Source organism: Bombus flavifrons, chromosome 5, assembly GCF_040668555.2.
Source record: "Bombus flavifrons isolate JBK064 chromosome 5, iyBomFlav1_principal, whole genome shotgun sequence".
Taxonomy (NCBI): Eukaryota; Metazoa; Arthropoda; class Insecta; order Hymenoptera; family Apidae; genus Bombus; species Bombus flavifrons.
In genome coordinates, this window is record NC_138446.1 from 17076527 (window position 1) to 17100717 (window position 24191).

Consider the following 24191-nt stretch of genomic DNA (forward strand, 5'->3'; position numbering starts at 1 on the left):
GGTACGAGGACGAGAATACGACAATTATAGAGTAATATCACGGAAAACAGTCCAGCCTCGAAAATTAAATAATGTGGCACTTGATGAATCTCGTTTCACCGATTCCAAGTGTCTCGTACAATGGAATCTCCTCTCGCGACAGCGAGCAGGAAACGACGCTCTTTTCTCTCTCTCTCTCTCTCTCTCTCTCTCTCTCTCTCTCATACACGCAACATACATGCACGCATACGCAAACGGCCGCGCGAATGAGAGCAAAAAAAGAAACAAGAAGAAAAAGAAAGGAGCCGGCATAAAGGCTACAAAGTACAGACCCGTCGCGACAAAATTCAGTTCGCGAGAATATATTAGACGGAAATACGTACTACAAAGTGGAGTTAAATCCATGAATAAAAATAAATACATCATCGAAACACCGACGGAGACGTCCGACGCGGAATCCGTTCGGTTCCAGCGAACCAACTGAACGACAGAACGCTATATATTTGTATATCTATATATCTATATATATGAACATACGTACATACGAAACGCTTGTACCTTAAACGATAGAAAAACTCGACGAAAAGGAAAAGTATAGCCGAAATGAATCGTTGGAAAATGTTTTTGTACGTTAGCGCGCGTGCAGCGGGTCTACTCGCGTTTTCTCTTATTTTATTTTTTAAACGTTGCCCGACGTCGAGTATTCTCTCGAGGATCGAAACGAACGCGCGTGTTTCGGTCCGTTCGATAGTATACTGCGCGGTCGTCTACGCGAACGACAAAGGAACCGTGAACACAGGTAGAAAAAAGAAGCGTTAGTGCACGCGCATTGTTCAACGCTACTCGACATCGAACGGTTAACGTTACACATTAAGCGCCGATCGCGTTTCGTCATATTTTCCTCTTTCTTTCTTTGTCTGTCCGTCTGTCTCTCTTTCTCATTCTTCTCGCACATCGATGCGCGCTTTCTATAATACGCTGTCTCCGATCTCTGTCAAAACTATTCTTTTTCTCTTTTTTCGCGTAATTACGCGAACAACGCTTTCCGATTTCCTCTCGAAGCACGGTCGACGAGAAGAACATTGAAAAATAAAAAAATGAAAAAAAAAGAAAGGAAAAAGAGGAATCGTTTCGTATTGTGCTTCGACTTGGCGGAAGAGAATACGCGTCGCGTGGTCGAGTCGTGTGCACCCGTGCCGGTTTTCATCGACGAAGCGTCCTATACGACTCGAAGCGTTTCGTCCCGTTTTAATTACCACGGACCGCGAAATCAGTCGCGTAAATTTAGATTCGATATATAAAAAGAAAGATTTTTAGCAACGTTTGAGCGCAAAGGACGATCGATCTGGTTACCGGTACGACGTACGAGAAGCGTAAAGCGCCGAACGCCGATAGGGCGGATAGGCAACCGAAACGAATAATTTAGATAGGAGATGGAGGTGCACCGGCGTTAGTCCATCGTCGCCGCGTTCACCGTCCCTCTCGACGATTCCCTCGTCCAAGCTTCGTTGTCCTCGCAACTACCGGGGCTCGTAGGCCTCGTAGACGAGCTCTGGCACCAGGGCCAGCGAAAACGTAGCGCTGGCCTGTCTCGCGTACTGTCTTCTCGCCGCCATAGCTTCGTGTTACCTATTATTCTCTTCCATCACCACCTGCTTGAACACACCCGCGGGCATCTGACTTTTGATCTCGTGGCTACCGAGCGCGGTCGTCCCGTCTTTCGCTATGAATAGCTGCAGTCCAGTCGCTACAAACATCGATAATCAGAAACGTTAGACACCAGACATTAGATATACGACGTTAAAAAAAGAAAAAAATAAAGTAGTCAATAGCTTTTTTTCCCGTAGACGTGATTACGCTGTTTGTATTACGCCTTGTTGACGTCGAAAAACCAATTACATTTAATCGACCACTTATAACTTTTTATATCGCGTTTCAACCAGACCGTTCGTATTTGCCGTTGAAAACGAAAGAACGGGGTCGAGTACGAAATCGAACAGAGGGTGTCGTAGTAACGTACTCTCGGAGCTCTCGAGATCCGTTTGCTCCAAGTTCGTTGCCTTGATCAGTTCGTCGATCAGGGAATCCGGGTTTGGCCTGGTCACTTCCACCCTGCACAGGATGGGATTTCCCGCGCCGTCTTCCGCTTTTTTCCTACGCTCCAACGCCGCCTTTGCTCGGTCCAAAGATCCCGTTTCGCTGAGACCGGAACCACCGGAGGGATTTCTAGGGAACAGACGAATCGACCATTAACATACACCGTTTTTCTCCTCCTCCTCCTCGATGTTCCAATTTCTGCCGTTTCGAGCACTGGCACGGAATAATACGCGCCTCTTCTTTCTGTTTCCTCTTGGATTTTCCAAGAAGCAAATCGCCGTAAAGGACATAGTCGTTGGTCGGACGATCGACAAAAAAGGAGGGGGAAAAAAAAAAAAAAAAAAAGAAGAAGAAGAAAAAGAAAGAAAACACGAACATCTGGCCATGAAAGCTATTGAGACAAAGTTAATAAATATTTATCGTTGCTCCTAAGAAACACGGTCCTTGGGTCCTTTACAATTTTACGACAGCGTCGGCTTTCACAAAACGACGATTCCGTGCCAGCGCTCATCTTCCTCGCGGGATAATTGGACGCGAATGATTTCCACGACCACACCTCGTGCAAAAACATCGTCACGTTCGATACAAAGATCAAGGAACACACGACAGCTGTTGTTGCTACGACGCTAACGAAACAAAAGCAAAGGTCAAAAGCGATTGGTCGGTTTTTGAACGCGTCTCGTAACGATCGAATACGATAGACGTTTTGGGACGAGGCTGAGATAGACGAGAGCAAGCGAAACAGGAAGGTGTGTGTGTGTGTGTGTGTGTGTGTCAAGCGGCGAGATTGCTAATTTTTTTGATCGAATATGTGCCAAGGCGAATATGCTGGGTTCGCATGCAACGAGCCAACCGTCACCAGATCGACGTTACGTTAGGAGTGGAACCGGCGAATCGAGCCAGCCCTATCCAAATTCGCCGCTCTTACGCTGTCTTTACTTTTCGCCGAAGTAACTTGCAAAAGCGACCGGAGAAGTTGACAAATTTACTGCTCGGTATAAATCTTATAGACGTGGCATATTAAATATTCTAAATGTCAGAGATTCGTTACAAGGTGAAAGAATCTGGTTACGGACAGATCTGAGTTACGCAAGTGCTCGACTCTTCGCGCTTGCACTTTTTCCTCGGCAAAACTTCGAAATATCGTAATTGTAGCGAAAGAAAACGAACGCCGATGATAGTTTTACGCGAGATATATAACTCGAGCGGTTCTTTCCATCGCAGGGAAAAGCAGTCGATCGATCGATCGGGATTAACAGGCGACTTTATCTTAGTCTAATGAAATTACGCTTTTATATCGTTTACAACTGATAAAAACTATGCGTGCAAAAAAGTGATTACAAGTATTAGTAGCATGGAATCGATCGAGAAAATGGTTTTGTCGATCGAAGCGCAACAGATAGAGAGAACAACGCGTTCAGAACTTGCCAAAGCTCGTTCGCCTTTTAAGTTGCATCGAATTTAAAAAATATTCTCTAATAGTTTTTCTAATAGTTCTAGAAGTTTCGCAGACGGACATGTGGAGACATCAACGTAATACGTTTGCATATATTTCTACGCAGTCATTCAACGCCGTTCGTGAAAACGTAAAAAAATTCAGCCAGAGTGTTAGCTTGGCGTTTCTTTTTTTGTAACGATCGAACTAAACTCATTAAGTATCGCATACATCAAGTTTACGTAATTGTTTTTCTCGTATTCACCCGTAATCTCGCTGAATCATGACTTTATGCAGAAATACGTGACACTCGTATGTCATTTTGTACGTTTAACCCGCTGCTTTGTGGAACAACGGCTCAAACATCGTAATTCCGATACTCGAAACACGCAACTTCGACTTTCGCAACCTCGTCGCGGAACGAAGGACGGGCACGCCAGTTCCGATTCCGATTCGGGCGTCGACGTCGTCTGTATCCACGTGTCCGCGAGTCGCGTCGAAAGTGCAAAGCGACAAAGAGAGAGAGAAAGAGAGAGAGAGAGAGAGAGAGAGAGAGAGAAAGAGAAATACAGAGACCAGACAAAACGAGAAAAGAAAAGAAAAACGAAGAGAATTAAGACGAAAGCATGGACTGACGGTGGGGTTATGCTGTTTCGGTGCTGGGAGCTCGGTGGAGCGACTTCCGGTACCCCTAAGGAGGACTCTTCGGAGTCCGCTGGGCTGGTGGCGACCGTAGCCAGCTTGCCCCCCGCCCCGTCCAGCAACTTCCGGTGACTTCCGCCAATACCCCTGCAAGGATTCACAAAGCCATCCAAACTGCAAGGAAAGCTACACCTCCTCTCATCCTTCGTTCAAGTTACTCGCTTCGTTCCCCCTATTTTCTTTCGTTTCCCCTTTTTCCCTATACCCGTTCACCTCCTCGGTGTTTCTTCCATGTACGTCGCGCACGCTTCCACGGTCGCAACTGCCTTTCCTTCGAAAATCGTTCGTCGTCCGACCGATTACATCGGTTTCGTCGTAGCTATCGTTCGAAACGAGTTGAGAGTAGCCTGTCGACCGTGGAAGCGTTCGGCGAAATACACGTTCGACGACGCAGCTTGTCGAAATTGCTCGATCGCTCGAGATCATCGTGTTTGCTTTGTCAACGGATCGTTTATGACGTTTTTCTACGACGGCCGGTAGAACGACGAACGGTCGATCCATCGTCTATCGCGCAACTGTATCCGATACATCGGATACGTAAGTTGTTATCCATCTTTTGGCCGACCGACGTTCTTCGTTCTCTGAAATTAGTAAACACCGCAAAACAGAAATTTCGATGCAAACGTTTTCACTGAAACAGTCCCTTCGAGCGTGTTTAACGAAACGCTGTTCCAATATCCTCCTTCTAGTACGTACGTCGCGTTCAAGTACAGTTGCGCCTCCTGTAAACTTTTACACGCGAGAGAGATCGCAGAGAACGTCTTACGATTAACTACGATACTAAAATCGCAGTTAACGAACAAGTACGGCGTATGCCGCTCGTTCGAATCGTCGAATTTTAGCATCGGTAGAGGGAAACTCGGGCGATCGAGGAAGCAAAGCGAAAGCTGATGTCGCAGCAAGTGTATCTAACGTGTTTGTCCGATGCCTCGTCGATAGAATGTTAAAAATCGTATGGATCGGAATGCCTGTGACGTTGAGTGTCGTTAATTTCGAGCATCGTTTCGAGGAAACGTAACGATATAATAGGAAAAATATTGCCGAGAAAAAAGAACCTAACGCGTATACGTTAAAAATACGCGTTACGAGAGTTTACGTAAAGATACAATTGCGATAAATTATACAAAGAACAAAAGAAATAAAACTGACGCGCGTGCTTGTAACCGAAAAAATTAAGAAACACGCAGGGAGAAAAGAATCGCCAGTCCTTGTTCCGTAACCCGAGATACTACGACGTACGATTCGGATTTTGACGAGTCGCGTCAACTTTTAAACGAACGATATCTAACGTCGGACATTGTCGATTTAAAAGAACGTACTCGTCCATCCAGAAATCGAGTTGACGCGCTCGACGACTACGGCAGGTTGCTCGCGCGAAACCTATCGAACTACGCTACGCCGGTTAAACGCAGAACAACGAGCAGAGGGAGTGATAAAACAGATTGAACGCACAAAATCATCGAACGGAAGGACAGGGGGATTTAATTAAAAACAATTATAACAGAGAAAGTCGCTGATGAATGAAACCTACCTGAGGGTCTGAGCGGTCGTCGCGGAACGTAGCGAGGCTCTGGGGTTATCGGGCCTATGAAGGGGATCGGGAGAGGATACGGCTCTGGCCTGGTCAACCAGCCGCAAAACCGGGCTGATCTTGCCTTTCTCGATGCAGTCGCAGGTTTTCGAGATACTTCTCCAACCTGGCTGACCGATTCTCGGTTTTGCGGTCGGCACGATCACGCTGTTCCATTGTTCGTTCCGATCGTTCGCCGCCGAATTCGTCGCGTTACGTTCGTTTCGCGCGTCGAAGCTATTCCTCTCGACGTTTTTTCGCAAGTGTCGCCGAACGTCCTGTGGTCCAGGCACTTTGAACACGCCAACGTCGTTACTGGCGTTTTCGTTAACGCGACTGTCGTCGCTCGAAACGACGCCGTTCTTCGATCCATTCGTTTCGCTTTGGTCGTTCGACGGAGGAACGGCTGCTATACTCGATCTTAGAGGATTCCGCGCGATCGATTTTCCCTCGCGCGACGAAAGAGGGCTGGACATAGACCAGAACCTATTTCGTGGGTCCAGCAGCGTCGAGGAAGACGAGGACGGGGATTCGGAGTCGAGAGAGGTCTCGGGTCTGGCAGGCTGCTGGCTCGAGGACTTTTGGGAGACATTGGGGATACGTGGAGCCCATACCGGCCAGGAGGGTGACCTATAAAGATCACAACACAAATATTCAAGCATGCAAAAATAATAATAAACTCATATACAGTACGAAGTAGAGACGAAAATGAGAAGACGTGGGAGACGTAAAGAAAAAAAAAATAAAAATAAAAATATATGTGTATATATGTATCTGGGAATAGAGAAAATCCAGAGTCTCAAGAAAGTAACAAAAAAAAAAAAAAAAAAAAAAACAAAATAAAAAAAAGAAACAGATCTAATGTTTCCCTCGTAAATCGTTATCGATGCCTTCTTGTTAACAACCGTTCAACGAACACGTGCTAAGATGATAAGAGTCCGAATGGTAAGTTAGGTAAAGTAAAGAGAATTCGATGGCGTACGTGTTGATGTTCCTTTTGTTAAGAGGCAAGCACCGAAACTTCTCCGAAGAGAAATTTCTAGAAAGTTACCGATAATGAAATTTGAAAAGATTCTGTCGAAAGATTCGATTAAAATATAGACGTAAGCGTAGAGTTCGAAAGCAAAATCGCAAAAGCGCGACTGCATGGTATTTAGTGGCGCGCGATTTAAGAAATTGTTAGTGAATGTTACAGGGTGATGTTCTTGGTTGCGTTCTTATCCGAGGGAGGTATCCCGCGACCCGTACAAACAACTGTATTTCCGTTAAGAGGTTCCTCTTACTCGATCCCATACAAAATACCATGCGCACTTATCGTCCAAGTATTTAAAACCAAAAAGACTGTTAGAAACACGCTGATCGCGACAATGTCTATCGAACGTCGGGGCAAAACGGTTTTCAAATTAACGAGAGAGAAAAAAAAAAAGAAAAAAAAAAAACGATTCGTTCTAAAGAGATCGACGGAGCGAGGACACGTTCGAAGATGGTAGGATAAGTATCAAGCGATTACCGACTAGTAGAAAAGTATTCGACGAGTACTTGTTACAGAAAGATTCGAGAAGAGAACTCTGGACATCGATCGGGGCTTAATTTCTCTTTCTTCGCTTGAAATTCCCGAATCTAATTCGAATCTCCGTCTCGTTTACCCTGAACAAGAGTTTTCTATCGTTTGCGTATTTGTCTGTCTCGTTCGTCATCCTGGGGCGACCGCGTGGCCTTACCTAATGTGGCCACTGTCACCACTACTGCTCTGCCTACTGTGTTGACTGTGTGAATTTAAAGATCCATAGCCGGAGCCTTTGCTCAGCTGGCTGGTGTTGCTGCTATTGCGAGAATGGCCTGACTCTGTGTGCGCTTCGGTTAGAGTCTCCACTGGAAGAGCCGACGGTACGATCTCGCTTAGGGTCATCGGATCGTAGGACTCCGCCCCACTGAGAAGCTCTGAAAATCAACGCTGTGTTAACCATTCGTCAATCGTGAAAACCGCACCAATTACCATCCTCGTTCCTGTCATGTTCTGTCACCGAGTTTCGATTCTCTATCGTTTGTCTGCGAAACGTCGTTCTTCGCTTATCTTACTCGAATTTGGCGAAAGAACATGAAAAGATGGCGAAACAAGATTCGTTCGTTACCCGAGGAAAAGAGGGCAGGCCTCTTTTTGGGAAGACTACCAAAACCGCTGCTAGCACTAGCTATACTTCCAGCTAACGAACCAGTGGATACGTAATCTTCTCGATTGGTACACCTCTCGGATGCAGTTTCGTCCGTCGTCACACCGGAAACACCTGGTACGCCAGGTACTGCGAGCTGCGTTTGCTTCAACGACGGAGACGGCCTAGAAAATGCGATTCAGCTTTCGTCATTCCGTCTAACCACGGGTATAATCGTCAAGCTTAATCGTTAGATTACAAAACGACGGCAAAACACGTCTATTGCGACTTACACTTTAAACAGAATATCTCCGGACAGCATGTTCATCTTGATGGCAACGCGTAACATGGAATTGTCCTGTCTGTGTCTCGAGTCGTAGCCTTCCAGAAGATACCTCGTTTTGCAGAGTCCAGCTCCTGCGAATTCGGCGAGGTTCAGGTCGGTGAAGCCAAGCTTCTGGAAGGACCTGCCTCCCTTCAATTCCTACGAAAATAATCTATCGTTAGAACAGGTAGAAAAGGGAAACGCTTGGCCCATCCAGGGCCAAATTCAAACGAGTCACCTTTCTCACGGATATCCTTAAAATACACGGATCGAGAACACCGGTGGACGCATTGGCACTCATCTTGCATAGAAACTCGAATTTAGCGTCCCATCTGACGGTATGCTCCTGCACTTCCTCCCTGAAACGAAAAAGAAACACATGAATATGCGTGCAGAGACAGGGCGGACGTGAAACTTAATCGCATTTTCATTTGCTACGCGGTTACGAGTGACATTGAAACGCGAACGAATTTCGGTGACCAATTTGCAAGTGGTCGCTGGTGGAACAAAGGGATTAAACGAAATTCACGGTCAACGATGATTCACAGTCTCGCGCAGGACACCGCTGATCTGGCAAGTTCTCACCGGGATCTACCAACCGGTCGTTTAAATGAATATTCAGACCACTTTGCTTCCGGTAAGGGAACATCCGCTCGGCGGCCGCGTCATCGTCACGTATCGAATCGTACAAAGGGCTGAATTATGTGCCGTCATTGTTTATGTCTCGCGCGACGAATTCCATATAAGTCGCAATGTAAGTACGCGTAGAACCAAAGCTAGAAAGCGGCTTGTACGTGTTCGGCGAGTAGCGTGTGATAAACCAGCCCTCCTATTCTATTTTCATTCGAGGACAGAGAATTCCGTCTCTCGATGGCCTTCGGTCGAGTCGTTGCAATCCAACTAGATAGATAAAGATATACCGTGTGCGCGTTGTTACGGTTCACGATCAATTGCATTACCTATGCAAAACACAGAGAAAGAAGAAGAAAGTTGCTCGGCCTGCTACGAAATGCAAATTCTCGGATAACGACGATTTTACGATACGCTGCTCCAATGGCAAGTAAACGCAACGGGGTTTTCGTGGATTTTCCCATTTGCCTCGCGCTCCTTTCGAGCACCCTCCGACTCGTAAACGCCATCCACGCCACACGCACCCTTCTCGCTCGTCCAGATCCACCCCGTTGTATCGACCTTGCATGGGGAGCAGAAAAACTTCCGAGGAACAAAACGCCGTCGAGGAGAACGCAACGACAAAGGCACTCGCGCGCTTCGGAGGAACGCGATCTCCAAGATGCGCGGTCGTCATCCTGTTGAACGATGGAAATACCGAATCGTACTTGAAGTTTTCCCAGAATCGACCAACGGATGACCGACATCGTCGCCTGTAAACGCATCGGTCGACCGTGTGTACGTTTGTTGGACGGATTTGACTCGTTAACGAGATCGCACGGCTTAGCGGGTTTGCCTTAGTCCACCGTTATCTGGATGCGCGTATCGGTCGCTGGAAAAGTCACCCTGTTATTGCCGTCTGCGATAGGATTGCCGTTTCGGTGGAATCGACAGTTTTAGTTATTAACAGATTTTATCCAAAAGTATCTGACAATTAATCACGATGAATATTTTACTCTCACGCGACATGTAGCAGCTACTGCAGACTCAAGGAATAAATAGTACTTGGTAAAGGAAGCGGAAGATCGATGATCGAGTAAAAATGTCTTAGCTTCGTCACGCTTAATTTCTTTTTTAAACGAACTTCCGTTGACCGGAAGGAAGGCGCGTAGACGAGATGAACCGAGCGCGTCACGTGTAATTTTTGAAGGTTTCGAAGAAACGTGCATCCTGTCGCGATTAAATGTCGGATAGTGGGTTATAGGGACAGGACGCGAGAGACGACGCGGCCTGCTGATAACCGATAACGAATCAAGCGCGTGGTCGTTTTCTTTGTTATTCTCGCAACGGTCTGATCACGCAACGTGTCCGATTCGTCGACTCGGCGCACGACCAAAATTTTCAAACTCGATCGACGAAATACGAGAGACCGCAGCTAATTAGCGAAGCAACGTTTTCAAAATAATCGAACCGTGATCGCCCGCTAGCGTACAATTTCACGGTCACAGTGTGCAAGGTTAATTACGTTTAACGATCGTACGGAGCATAAGAATTGCAGATAAGCCGACGAGTAGTCGTCGGAGAAGCTGGGCCAGCGAATCGCCGAGGAAATTCGAGTCCTCGGTCGTCCCGTGTTTTCACCAAGGTGTCGCGATTTCGTCGCGCTCTACCACGCGAAACGCGGAATTTACCTTCCGCCCCCGCGCAACGTCGCTTTCATCTTTAGCTCGATCAAAGGAGCCACTATTTCCAGAACGTATGCCGACCAGCGGAAAAAAAAAGGATTTCCCACGAACTACGAACGTGACGAGGCATCCAGTCGAGGAATTACGGTCACGTAGGCTACCGGCAAAAGCATTCACGAGCCCCTGAATATCGATATAACAAGACCGACCTCCTCTCACCTTTCTCGACGACGAGAACGAGAAAGAAGAAGCTTCGTGTAACCCTGGCCGAGCCACGCTCCGTATCGCGATACCAGCCGACCCTAATTCCGTCATACTTTTCATCTGCCTCTGGTGCACACAGTCTGCCGTAAACTTTCGCGATACCGCAGTCGTCGAGTTAAACGCGGATCGTATCTCGCGACGAGCGTAATTTCACGCGCGAAAATCGACGTCATCTAGGAATAAATTTCGCGTAAATTTAGCATTTATCCGCTGGATCTCCAACTGCGCTCTGTAATCCAACGAACAACGAGTGTAGTCGTTGCGATTATACGCTGTTGTTCGGCCCTAAAACCTATCTCTTTTCCTCTTCCCGGAGATCGAACGAACGCGAAGCAGAATTGACTTTTCTTCTCGGATTCTGGCAAGAAAAGTCCCATAGCGATGCTTTTGATGAAAGAACATGTTTCGCGGTTTCTTCGGGCTACAGCTACGCGTCCTAACAGAAGCTCGAGTAGCTATCCGACGTAACGTACAGAATCGTATCTAACGTAGGCTTTTCGTTTCTCTCGATAAATTCAAGAATCTGACGTGTAGTTATTGTCCGTGATACTTGTAGATGATGCTGGCTGTAGATGTCGCTGCTGGGGTACTGCTATTTTTCTTCTAAAAATTTAGATGCGTGGAAGAAAAATAGGACTACGGGCGCCGAGATTCGAACTCGGGTCCCGAACGTTCGTAACCTAAGGCGCTAACCACTGCTTTTTTTTTAATGATGTTTATTTAACCAAGGATACAATTTTTGTTACATTTTGGTATTCATAATAAACTGTGAATTTTGGTAATGGTGTGCTAGGCAAAAGTACCGATACGCGACGGTACGACGTAGCCATACTATATTATGTGTCAGTGTTTTACATTTTTTGTGATTTTAAATCTATTCTTTGGATTTAAGCCGCTGGGGAGCGGAGCTTTTATGTAATTTTGTTCTTGCTTGATTTTTTTGTCCTGAAACTTGGTCGCAAAACAGGACTCGCTAACCACTGCGCTACCGTCGTCCGGTGGAAGTTAGCGTCGAGTGGCGGTATTTGTTGCCGCCACAAATCGAAGGATAACCAGAAAGTTCGTTGAATTTAGCGAGACTGGGTACTTCGCTTTGTTAGGGATCGGATAAACCGACGATCGTTCTTTCTCGCTATCGAGTCGATTATCCGGGCAACGAATTTCGTTGTCCGAACGTAACGCGAGGATATCGTGGCAGCTTGCGAAAGCACGACAGAAGCGTTCGACGAAACCACGGTCGACGCTTTGGCAGCGGGACGGCCGCCGAGCTACGAGATTCGCACGGGTCCGAAGACAAACCGTTGTCCGTCGGGTGGGAAGCACGAGCCAATTACCGTGGAAACCGGGTCGACCTATCCTCTGACGTGTCCAAAAATTTATATAGCCACAGCCCTTGGAACCGACGAATTTTCAGTCTCAACGCGAACACGAAATTCGCCAGCGTTGATCGACGTCCATCGACGAGAATCGACAAACGTGGACCGAATAGCGTCGTAAAGTCTTCCCTCTGGTTAGAGTTCGGTTAACGAGAAAGCTCTAACTTTTGCCGTTCCTGCTTCTCGGATGGATGTCGAATTTCCAATCGAACGTCCGCTCGACACCTTGTCGTTGGTCTTTGGTTATTTAATTAAGGGCGCGTTCCTTGGCAACGGTTTCGCAAACAGAAAGTAAGCGGCACACTGCTACAAAAGTTATCGATTCCTTGATAAAAGACACGTGTATCCAGGGAATCGACGCGATCCGGAAACACGATTTAACGTGGTTGCTCGCGTGCCGGACGATAGTCCATCCAACGTACGTCGCGCTCGTAAAACGATATTGCACAGCAGCTTGGGGAGCAAGAAGCCTCGTAATCGATTCTCCGATTCAGGGACGAAACTTTGTACGCAAAAAAAAAAAAACCGTAAACGGCGTGAAACGATTTTCCAAGCGAATCTGTATTTTCCTTTTGCTACGTATTTCGTCCGACTCGAGCAATCCGGTTGCTCGATTTAACGTTCGTTTGGTAAAATTCAAGCACCTGCCGATCGTGGTCGTTCGTCGAAGACGATCGTTCGGGAGTTGGCGTCTATGGCGAAGTTTCGATCGTATACCCACAACTTCCAGTTCGACGGACGAAGATAAGAGCTACGGAATGAATTTAACCCGTGGACCGAGTAGATCGAAGGCGAAGGCGACGATTAAATTCAACCACCGTGCGCGCTCGATAATTTGATCGTTGATCCTGCTCTACCTACGACGATTCTACCACGGTTGATATCAGCGTGGGATGTCAACAGGTCTTCGTGGCCGTGCTCCGCGACGAATCTCCGCGCTCCTTTACCCTCTTCGCCGCTTTCCACTTTGCTTTTGTCTCTGTACGTACGATACGGATAAAGAATAACGTACCGTCTTGAATATTTCATGAATTCGCTCCGTGGTTTCGTCTCCTACGCCAAGCGCAAATTGCACCCAACGATATCGAACCCGTAACTATGCAACTATCTATTATTCGCTCGAACGTACTCGGTCGTCCTGCAGTTTGCGTTTGATCCGATCCAATAAGAGAAACCGTGCCATCTCTTCGATCTGGAAGAACGATATACGCGACAAAGCGGCTCTGTCCGTGTCCCGTCTTCTACCAGCAAGCGGAATTCATTTTTCGAATAATTGTTTCAATCTGGCGATACGGAAAGCGTTAGATCGATAGCAGGCGACGGAGAAGGAAGAGGCGGAGACAGAAGAGGAGGAGACGGGAAGACAGCAAGTGGCTGGAGCACGGGAAAAAATCAACGGCGAAAGATAGCCAGCGCTGCAACGACGGTGGCTCCGCGGACAATTGGACCGAGTCGTTGCTCCAAATATGTCAGCGGTCGACGCTCGTGGCGCGCCGCGACGCCGAAAAAAAAAGCGACGTTGCCTGTCCAACCGGCGGAGTCATCGGTGCTTCGAAAGAAAAACAAGCGAGCGAAACCTTCCTCTTCCACGCTTTTTAAACTTCTATCTTTCGATGAGATTTGGAAAATCGAAATAGACGATAAAATTGGAATTGCAGAATCCGATTCAAGAATCTTTACAAACACGAAAACGTTTAAACTCGACTCGGAGATTCGATTACACGTCGAATTCGTACACGTTAGGAGCGAAAATTTCAAGTACACGGCGAAATAAAAATAGATCGGAAGAGGTTTTCCCGGTAATCGTAAAATCTTCGAATAGTCCGAACAGAAAAAAGCCATCAGCCGTGTTCCCCTGATTTTGCGCTTTTCCAGTCGATCCAAGTATTTCGTGAAATCAATTCGCGTACACCGGACAATGCGTGCGACGTCCTTGTCGGGATTAAGCACTGTCCATAGAGACCTATTAAGCTGATTATGGTCACCGCTTTGTAGTAACCTTTAAGCGGTCAGATTCGTAAGCGGGAACATCGAGCGTACCGGTGGACCCCTTAAAGTTAACGACCGAATCGAACCAACACCGACGGAACCTTCGATTAATTTCTTAAACACGAAGCGATAAAGACCGCCGTTGCCACGGCTACAATTACAAGTTTAATAGGTCGAGCCTCGACTGCGAACCATCCATACGTTTCGATCTAGCTTCAAGACGGCGATGCACGATGAAACGAGGCCGTTTCTCGACTCAGACGCGTTCCAACGACGGCGAAGGATGCGTTCGAAAGAACGAAATGCAATTTTCCCTCGGTCAAGATAGGAAATCCGAGCGCACGTGGATTGGAAAAATCGCAGCAACGAAAGTTCTTTTCGCACATGCGTCGAACGCACCGTGATCTCGCGAAACTGATCGCCGAACGATCGATACGAGGATCACGGGTATAACTTTCACCGACGTCACCGGGTATAATTCACGGATCACGAACGAGCTCGACCGTTGCATTAGCCGTGGGCAAGGCTGCTCCAAGGCTGTCCGGATTGTGTGTCATTCGCAGTTTCGCAATCGAGTTCGGATGAAAATGCAAGCCCATGTTCTCGCGTGTACTTAGCTATTCGCAAGCGAACGGTCGGCTCTCGTAGCACTTTCACGCACAGGTGATCGCTTGATCGTGTCTCGTAATCGGCGATACGGTTGCCGAGGTAGTCGCAAACGGTCGAATAGCGTAACGCAGTTCGATTCGATTTTATTTGCGGCTATCGATGCCTTCTTCGAGCGACTCTGTGACTTTGCGTAGGATGGTGGACGCTTGGGCTTTTTTACGCGATAAAAGCTGTCCGAGTAACTTTGATAAATACGAATGACGAACGGTATATGCGTGAGATAACGTTCGCACAATGTGAAATTTACTCGCACGTGGTGAGAATATGCGCGTAAGAAGAACGAGATAGTCTTTCGCGAGTTATCAGAGACTCGATGAGGATAAAAATTCAAAAATAGATAACATTCCAGCAGTAGCGTTCTAAATAACTCAATGCTCGATACATTGGACGTGCTTCGCCATCCATCTTCCACGTACGACGTGCATACAGATGCGTATACGTAGATGCGCGTACATGGTATAGAGAAAATGCGATCGGATGACTTCATAAACGAGACTGACTCGAAAAGAATATCCTGTGATTAAGATTCCCCGCGGAGGCGGGTTTTTTCGATGGATGCCAGTCAATCGACTGTTTATTCAGGCAGAAGGCGGATCACGGTTATTTTCGTTTTGATCGATGCATTCGCGTTTAACCGTGCGACGTAATCGGCGAAACAACGAATCGATTGATATTGCGACGGAGGGACAACGAAATCTCGCGATTATTTCTGATTCACCTTGCACGCGAGCCTTCGCCGTCGCGCGTCACGCGCTACACAATCGCGCGATATTTCACGGGCGGACACAATTTCCCCATTGAATCGAGAACCGCGCCTTCTCCTCAAATATTCCGTCTTATCGACCCCCCGATCCGTTCTAATAAATTAACGTCTAACGTCTAACCAACGATAAATCTCCATCTGCTGCGACCAATGTCAAACGGTCTAAGCTAAAAATAATTCCTTCCGCGACATTTATTTGAAATTGTTCGATCGAGCGAATTTCAAAGCTACCCTGATAAACGTTTTACGATTTTTTCCGAAAGTCCAGAACGGTAAAACAAAAAAAGAAATGGGCGTTGGCATAACGACTCCGTCTCTTTGCAGCGAGAGGTCAACGTATTCGATAAACGTTTTCTTTTTTCGACTATTCCGAGTTTCTATTAGCGACGTTCTTACGATCTTTCGCGTGGATCGATCCGGTTAACAAGGAACCGCGTCGAATCCTTACGAGGATCCTCGTGCTCGATCCGCGATCCATCGGATATGGTTAACACGCGCGGATTACGTAACCTGGAAGCAGTAAATTCCGAGCAGCGTTCGCTCGTTGAACGCCACGGCCCGTTAACTAACGACACGGACAGTTTGTCATCGTGTCTGACGAATGCACGCGCAAACCCGCTGCCAAGCTTATCGTGGTCGTACAGGAGGACTAGCGTGAAGAATCGCGAGCAAAGTTGGGCTAAAGAACATTTGGCGAGGGCTGCTGGTGAAATTTTCCAGGACCCACGAGGATTAATTCCACTGGAGGGAAGTTCGAGCGACGCTCGCAGCCGATAACTCGCTAACGTACGATAATTACCGCTTACCCGGACTTGCGGCCGTTTGCTTCGCAGATTTTTCTCCGAGGTAGCTTCATCGTCCCGCTCGACCTTAGTTTTTAGTCATAGAAATGCAATCGGTGCGGTCATTTGCGAACGAACTTATTTGGAAGCTCGTTCCGGCCAATTTCTAAATTCAATTGCAATTTACGCTCGCAACTGTGACTGCGATGGTTCTTCGGATAAACGTTCCGCAGAATATATATAAAAGTACCGCAACGACGACTCGATTCCAAACGTCGATCGACGAACGTGCCATGACGAGGACCGTTTCTCTAACTGGAGAATGCAAGTAACTGTAAACGAACGGCTGCCAGCTATCGGAATTTTGGTTCTGGCAGATTCGCAATTTCGTTACGTTCGAGTCGAAAAGACGCTTCATTACCGTTGAGGAAATTAATAAATCTCCGTTACGATCACGACCAAGGCCTGGTACGGATGTTTTCAAAGAGCCAAGCGGAAAGCAGCGTCGTTCCAGCACGTGAAATTTCGAATTAAAGCACGTTCGCTCTTAGAGACAAAAGGACGCGCTGTCTCCTTGTTTTTCATCGTGCTCGCGTTTAATCCGTTCCGATCAGCACCAAAGCAGCGGTGAACTAAGCGGATTTGATTAATCTCCGGAACGAGACGCTTATCCACGCATTCGCGTCGTTAGAACGTCTTCCTCGTAAAGGAACCTTTGAATTGTAAATTACTCGTATCGACTACAAAACACGGGAAATAATAAAACAAAATCGATAACATCGGAAGGTCACCGTACGCAAACGATAAGGTCGCTAGACCAAAGTTCAAACAATAAAAACCAACGACCAGATGTTAATTTTTCGTTCGCCGATAGATGAAAAAATATTCATCGCCCAGGAATCGTTGAGGGTAACTAACAGCCACGACGATTCGTCCCCCATCTTTGGAATTAGAAACGAAACTGCCGAAGAACGACGAATTTCTAAACGATCAAAGTTCCTTCGGCCCATGGCCAATATCCGAAAACTGGAAACAGAGCCTCCCAAATTTTCTCGATCTGAATCGCGAGCGTTCGATGTTTCGACGCTCGATGAAATTCAGAATCGGTCGAGGCGACCAAAAGTTGATCGCGAATCCAGCAACGCGTCTGTTATCGTGCGATTTCGCGTAATCGATGCTCGACAGGGAAGGAAGAAAACGTGCGACGAAGCTGCTGGATTTTCCGGCCAAAAGGATACGCGCGCGTCGTACAATTTCGAATCGAGTTGGAAACACCGAGAAAGCAAATGGCACGGGCGAGGCGTAAGTGGCGCACGATTCCGGGCTGACCAGTTCCCTTAGCCAGAAGAACGCGATCTCGTTTGATATCCTGGGACGAGTTTAAGCCGCTGTTGGTAATGGGATCGCGCGTTCATAATGATTCACTGTTTGCAATCGGTTTCACACGCTGCAAAAGGAACTGGACGAACAAGAATAGAAATACCGTGACGGCGAGAAGATGTAACCATCCAAAAGCGCGGCTCAAGAGAAACTCGAACAAGTTGTTAGATACAGTAGCGGCAACTTCGCATCTCGAACATCATCGTACGTAGGAATTATCTTAATGGAATTATATTATCGGACTGCGGATCTTTCTGCGAATTTATATCTTTGTGGACAGAGCCGAGAAGCGAAAATAAATAGAGATTCGTGTTATCTACTAAGAACGAAACCGAGTATTCTATGGATATCTTGTGCACTTTTATCTACCTATTATACAGGGTGGTTGGTAACTGGTGGTACAAGCGGAAAGGGGTGATTCTAGGCGAAAAAAGAAGTCGAAGATATAGAATAAAAATTTTTCGTTCGAGGCTTTGTTTTCGAGAAAATCGACTTTGAATTTTCGCTCGGTACGCGTGCGGTACGTTATAACGGATCTCACTGTAGATCGTTGTCTCGATGGAAAAATTAAAAAAAAAATTTTTATTCTATATTTTCCGACTTCCTTTTCGCGTAGAATCATCCCCTTTCCGCTTGTACCACCAGTTACCAACCACCCTGTATATGTAGTATCGTGGGAAAAGGCCTGTGGCGGCATTCGATAGCAAATACCACCACTCGACGCTAATTAGTGTCGGACGACGGTAGCGCAGTTGTTAGCGCCGCCCTCCCTCTGAAAGACACTAAAGACAAACACAGAAAAAACACAAAGAAATATTGGTGGATTCCAAATCCATAATAAAACAAGAGAGCAAACCATTAAACCGACAGAACTCAACTCTGGCACCGTATAACACAGGTGTAAACTGTAAATATTTGTAAATATTGTAAATAAACCTATTTGACATCCCCCTCCCCCGCCCCCTCCCTATCATCCCGCCTCTCCCTAAAGTTATACAGCACCCAAAAAGTTGACTACCGAAGCGTCCTGTTTTGCGACCAAGTTTTCAGGGCAAAAAAGTCAACCAAAAACAAAATTACATAAAAGCTCCGCTCCCAAGCGGCTTAAATCCAAAGATTAGATTTTAACACAAAAAATGTAAAGCGCCGACACATAATATAGTATGGCTATGTCGTACCGTCGCGTATCGGTACTTTTGCCTAACACATATTATCGAAATTCATAGTTTATTGTGAATACCCAATATGTATTAAAAATTGTATCTTGGTTTAAATAAACGTCATTAAAAAAAAAAAGAGCAGTGGTTAGCGTCTTAGGTTGCGAACGTTCGGAACCCGAGTTCGAATCCCGGCGACCGGAGTTCCGATTTTTCTTCCACGATACAAAAAATGAAAAGAAAAGCGGCCGTACCCAGCAGCAACATCTACACCCTAAGCATTTACGATACTACATATATGTCGGGTTGTCGTTAGACTTAGGGGCGTGTGTAACGTATCTTCGTTAGGACAAGCCATAGTTATCGTTCAATGGAGATTATATTTACAATTATATTATGTACAAATGTTGATTTTACAGAGTTTGACGATTAACCGTGGTGATTAGACATTCTAGATGTTAAAGACAATGTTCTTAGGTTCGATAACGAACCCACGTTCAACGGGGAAAACTCTTTGTTCGATAGAATATATTTTGAAACACAAAGCGACGTTAGCTGTGACGCTCGGTATTATTCTGACTGACAAGACGATGTGTGTAAACTCTCCAAGGTGATCAGAAGAATAAAAGACCGATACGATCACATTTGTCAATTGCATGTTGACCGGGGATATCAACAAAATCCCAGGCGCCGTTACTACACAGACCCGCGTAGACCCGACATTGCTCCTGCCCGGGGCTTGTTTCTTAATACAACGTGCGTCCCTCGATATTGGTACTTCTTCTATTAGGTAAAAACGTCCATCCCGTGACCCTGGCTACGTTCGACGACCAGTTGTGTCATCTCCAGCCCAAGTCCACCGTCACAAATCTCGGGCAAACACAATCGGATCGTATCACGACGACTACTTCTAAGTTCTATTCTTTAAGTACAGCTATAACAAATAGTTTAGACCAAAGTATCGAGGATCTTTGCAAAATTCCAAAAAAAAGGCCTGATGTTCCTTCATCTCCGACATATTCGTTCTGTGCAAATTTCGTACAAACGCGTAAGAACCCGTGGTTATACAGAAATCTAGCAGAGACGCGAAACATCTGCGAGACAGAAAGATAAGTCTCTCCCAGATGATTCTTGATCGCTTTATCGTCAAAGAGAATCGACGCGCGTTCGTTTACGTTATAACGCCATTGGAAGACGATTTTATGCTTCCTCGATTGCTATTCTAGGTAAAGACGAAGGGAAACTTTAACTTTGAAGTAAACGTAACCAGTGGAAACGTAACAGCTAAGACTAGGACTCGGTGAATACGCGAGCAGGTGGTATCGAATGGTAGATAGTCGGACAGAAAGCGAGAAGAGGCGAAACGCGTCGCATGCTTCTTTCGTCTATATCGGCGAGAAGGGCCGCAACAAAGGAAAGTCGGTGACTGCCGGGGATCGAGAATCACGATTGAGATCGACACGAGCCGGAAGAATTCGAGTCGGCTCGTCAAGACGGACGATTATCGAGTTGACTTCAATCGAAACGCAGGCGTCTAAATTGTCGAAGGGAAACGTCGTCGTGGGAGACCGTTATACGTTAGATCGGAGGCGGGTTCGTGTAGGAAAAGGTACGACGCGGCTTTCGAGCACCGTTTCCGCTGCTAGGAACACGTGTACGCACTAATAATAAGACGCGCTAACTATAAGCTGACAATTAACCGAGACCTTCCGTCCGAGATCGCGGTCACAAGCAGGATCTCGAGGTTTCAAGAACCGTTTGCTTTCCAGTATCGACTTTCAACGCGGAGAATTCATTGAAATTAATGCACCAGTTGGTAACAGGTTGAATAACCACACCAGTTTGCTAAGAGGACAGCTTCTCTTTAAATAGAAAGAGCGCGAACTTGGTGGTTATCGGAGTTACTTGGAATACGTCGATGTAGGACGTCGATAGACGATAAATAAAAAAATACAAACGACGAGAGATACGGACATTTTTGGAAGCGATGCGCGTAGGTGGTAGAAGAATCGATCGATCGATCGATCGTTGTATGTTAATTCGTCGAAAACGATTATCTTTTTGATACGTTTACTTGCGTATAAAAGTCACTTTCAAGTACATATTTTGTAACGTATATTTAACGTTATACGTTACGAATCTCTCGTTTAACAGCGTGCTTCTATCGTGGCAGGGTAGAATCGACAAGTTGCGGACAATTAAATGCACCAGACTCGCATATTTCGAGACGGAATACCTATACCTCGATACTGGAATACGATCGTAATGGCGTAAAGTCAACGCGATATCGCGTATGCATAAACGGTAAGCTTGAAAAGGTTAAACGGTATAAATTAACAGCGTTCCTTCTTCGACGCTGTACCATGCGCGCATTAATCGTTACGACGTTCGGACTGTTTCCTATCGGTAAATTTTCCGATTCGCGTTCGAACCATACCAAACTCGATCAAGATCGTCCTGCTTGGTTGGCTGTATAAGATTTAATTGCGCGATAGTTTACGAGGTTCGAAATAAAGACGATAACAACGTGGTAAGTACAATGTGTTTTCTTATCGCGTTATCGGCGGTTATCGCTAACAACCACCAGCCACGCTAATTATCAGTAACAACGGTCACATGTCGCATTGTTCGACACATAGGCGGCCGATGTGCTCGCTGGCAAACGAACGATAATTACCATCGGTTAAGGTACACCCGCTGCCGCGCGACGTCTGCGCGTTATTAACGTAACGCAACAATTGAATGTGTGAGACATTGTTGTTGCCCAGGTTCGCACGATCAATACGAATCGACGACTCTTTCTCACGACACTTACTGTTCGCGACAACTGCGATGGACAAATCTTCGCGTGTTCTCTGTCTTTGCGACACGCGTAACGGATTAAATTTATCGATAAAGGCGATGAAAAGATAAATTGGCAACAGCCAGGCCAAAAATTCTACGTCTGTCCGGTTTGTTCTCGTTGAATCTATTCTTCTTCGTCGTTAAGGTGCTTAAAAACATTCCTGGAACGCAATCTGTCTCGCTGGAATTACGATAACGATTCGTTGGAATTGAAGCGCGCGCTGTTGTAATTGCAAGTACTCGAACAACTCTTTAATTTCATGGCTCCTACCGGTCTTTTAGTCGGAGATTGCGATTGCCCGTTGGTCGGGTAAATACGTATGGATGTGCGGTTAGCTTCGAGCGCGTACGCTTTCCATCATCTTCGATGCCACGGCTTATCCCCGAGACTATCCTCGGAACTCCAACTTTGAACTTACCGCTACTACGTCGATTCGAGGAACTACGTTATCCCGCCCTTCGACTCGTTTAAAATAAAAGTTTGCCTAGAAATCGGTCAATTAAACCACTTCTGAAGCAGAAAGTCGAAGACATCCCTTCCGGTTCGGAGCAATTGCAAGGCACGCGCGATTCCAAGCGCATCGTTTCGCCACGGCCGATGCTTCCGGGCGAAATTCTAGCTATTCGTTCGAACCGCTTACGTAACGTCGCTTATGAATACGTAACAATGCAAAGTGAAGGTACTCGGGAAGAGCAGAGTCGAGACAGATGGAAAGCCCGCTGTTGCGAATTCCTCGATCGATGCTAATCGGGATATACCTTTATAGCGAGTTTCCTTTGCGTATCTACCGTTGCTTTCTCGCTACGGAGCACGTCGGAAACGATACTTTTCGTATACGAGACGCAGCGAATAGCAGACAGAAACAGAGGCGAAAATTGACGACGCGCGTATAAATTATCGCAGAGAGCGGCCCGTAACGCGAAAGCGATAGAAATGAACGGGTGGCTTTGGGACGAATGCCAAAACGGTCGGTGACATTCTAATCAAGGCTAAAAAGATCGGCCGTTCGCACCTTTGGCCCGGTTTCGTCAACCGAAAATTCCCCGATCTGTTTTAGATTCAACGCGAGTGTTTGGCCGAGCCGCTATCGCGAGTACGACGCAGCGCGTTCTTTCGCGCGAATCTCAAGGAAACCTGCGACTAGCACGCGAATACGCGACACGAAAACGTTTCGCGCGTGTTGTCGTGAAACCGCTGCGTGTGCAATTAACCAATCTAACCCCTTGACTCGCTTCTTTTCTACCTGTAATTATCGTTCTCGTTGTTAAAATAGGAAGACCGTTATTTTCTCTTTCCTGGCTTAAATCGATATTCCACGTCCTTCTCTCTCGTCTCGTTGCGCGTGTACCGCTGTATTTTCTGCTTCCTCTTATCTCAATTGTCCGCAATTCTTTACGAGTTCAGTCAGTTGCGTTTCGCAAACAAAAGAACGATAAAAATACGGCTTAGCGAATAATCCGGCTTTGCGTACTTTCCGATCGAGTTGTACATTCGTCGAACGAAAATTTGTCCGTTTGCCGAAAAATGCAGGTTGCTGCCGTTCCGTTCCCTGTAGCCGGCGCGTATCCACGCAAACGCTATCAAAATGGAAGTTTCGTGGAACGTCGAAGAGGTTCGCAGCTGTACGACGAACGTACGCATCGGACATGCCTCGATTTTACACGACGGTAACGCAACAGACATAAAAACAGGTTAACCTTTAAACGTCTAGACTGGATATATTCAATTTTCAGAAGCATCTGGTTCGCGAGTCAGATCGATAATTTGCCGTCGCGAAACTGTTTGTCTGTTTTCGTTGATTCCCAGACGCTACCAGACCGTTTGCCAGACCGTTCAAATAATTCACACGGTTATCGGCAAGTACCTTCGCACGTGCTTTATAATCGATCGCAACTTCTTAATAAATAAAGCAAACAACCGTCGAGACTCGCAGACGAGATACGATTTTCTTTCCACGAAAACGATTTCCGACAACGTGGCAATTCCTGGGCTACCTTTTTTAAACATTCACATCCTCGAGAAAAGTAGCGGCGGATTTTAAGTTGCCAGAAGGCTACGTATCTCGAGTCAGAGAGCCTTTGGACGCTCGTTCTCGGTACAATTTCTCGACGAACGTATCGACCGCAGGCTGGCTATAAAAATATCAGCGCTTGTCTTCTCAAAAATCTGAACCTCGTTATTCGCGGAAGGTTTTAACGTTTAGGTATTTTTAACGAAAGTTTTAAACTTTGCTACTTTGTTGCCGATACGTTTCGCGAATACGCGTGATACGAATTGCGAACGTTTCCGTAGACACGGTGTTCTAGACCGATGTCGCGCGATCGTGAAAACGACAGCGCAGCGCCAATACCAATGACAGAAACGTTTGCGAGAATCGTTGAATTATCGGTGGCTCGTGGAACGCGATACGAAAG

The 24191-nt window shown here is 46.5% G+C and overlaps 1 protein-coding gene across 4 annotated transcripts in view; it reads right to left on the reverse strand.

Moving 5' to 3' along the window:
• Window positions 1–995: 995 nt before the first annotated feature.
• LOC138180023 (early estrogen-induced gene 1 protein) overlaps window positions 996–24191 on the reverse strand; it is a 51765-nt gene continuing 28569 nt past the window's right edge. For 2 of the 4 annotated variants that reach the window (XM_069113428.1, XM_069113429.1), the window contains exons 3-10: window positions 8497–8617; window positions 8227–8417; window positions 7916–8118; window positions 7505–7724; window positions 5745–6413; window positions 4148–4300; window positions 2000–2205; window positions 996–1726 (exon numbers count right to left, since the gene is read on the reverse strand). In XM_069113428.1, coding sequence (XP_068969529.1) covers window positions 1605–1726; window positions 2000–2205; window positions 4148–4300; window positions 5745–6413; window positions 7505–7724; window positions 7916–8118; window positions 8227–8417; window positions 8497–8617 — 1885 coding nt within the window. In that variant the 3' untranslated portion in view covers window positions 996–1604. The remainder of the gene's footprint in view (window positions 1727–1999; window positions 2206–4147; window positions 4301–5744; window positions 6414–7504; window positions 7725–7915; window positions 8119–8226; window positions 8418–8496; window positions 8618–24191) is intronic. The other 2 variants (XM_069113430.1, XM_069113431.1) reach the window with 2 other exon arrangements.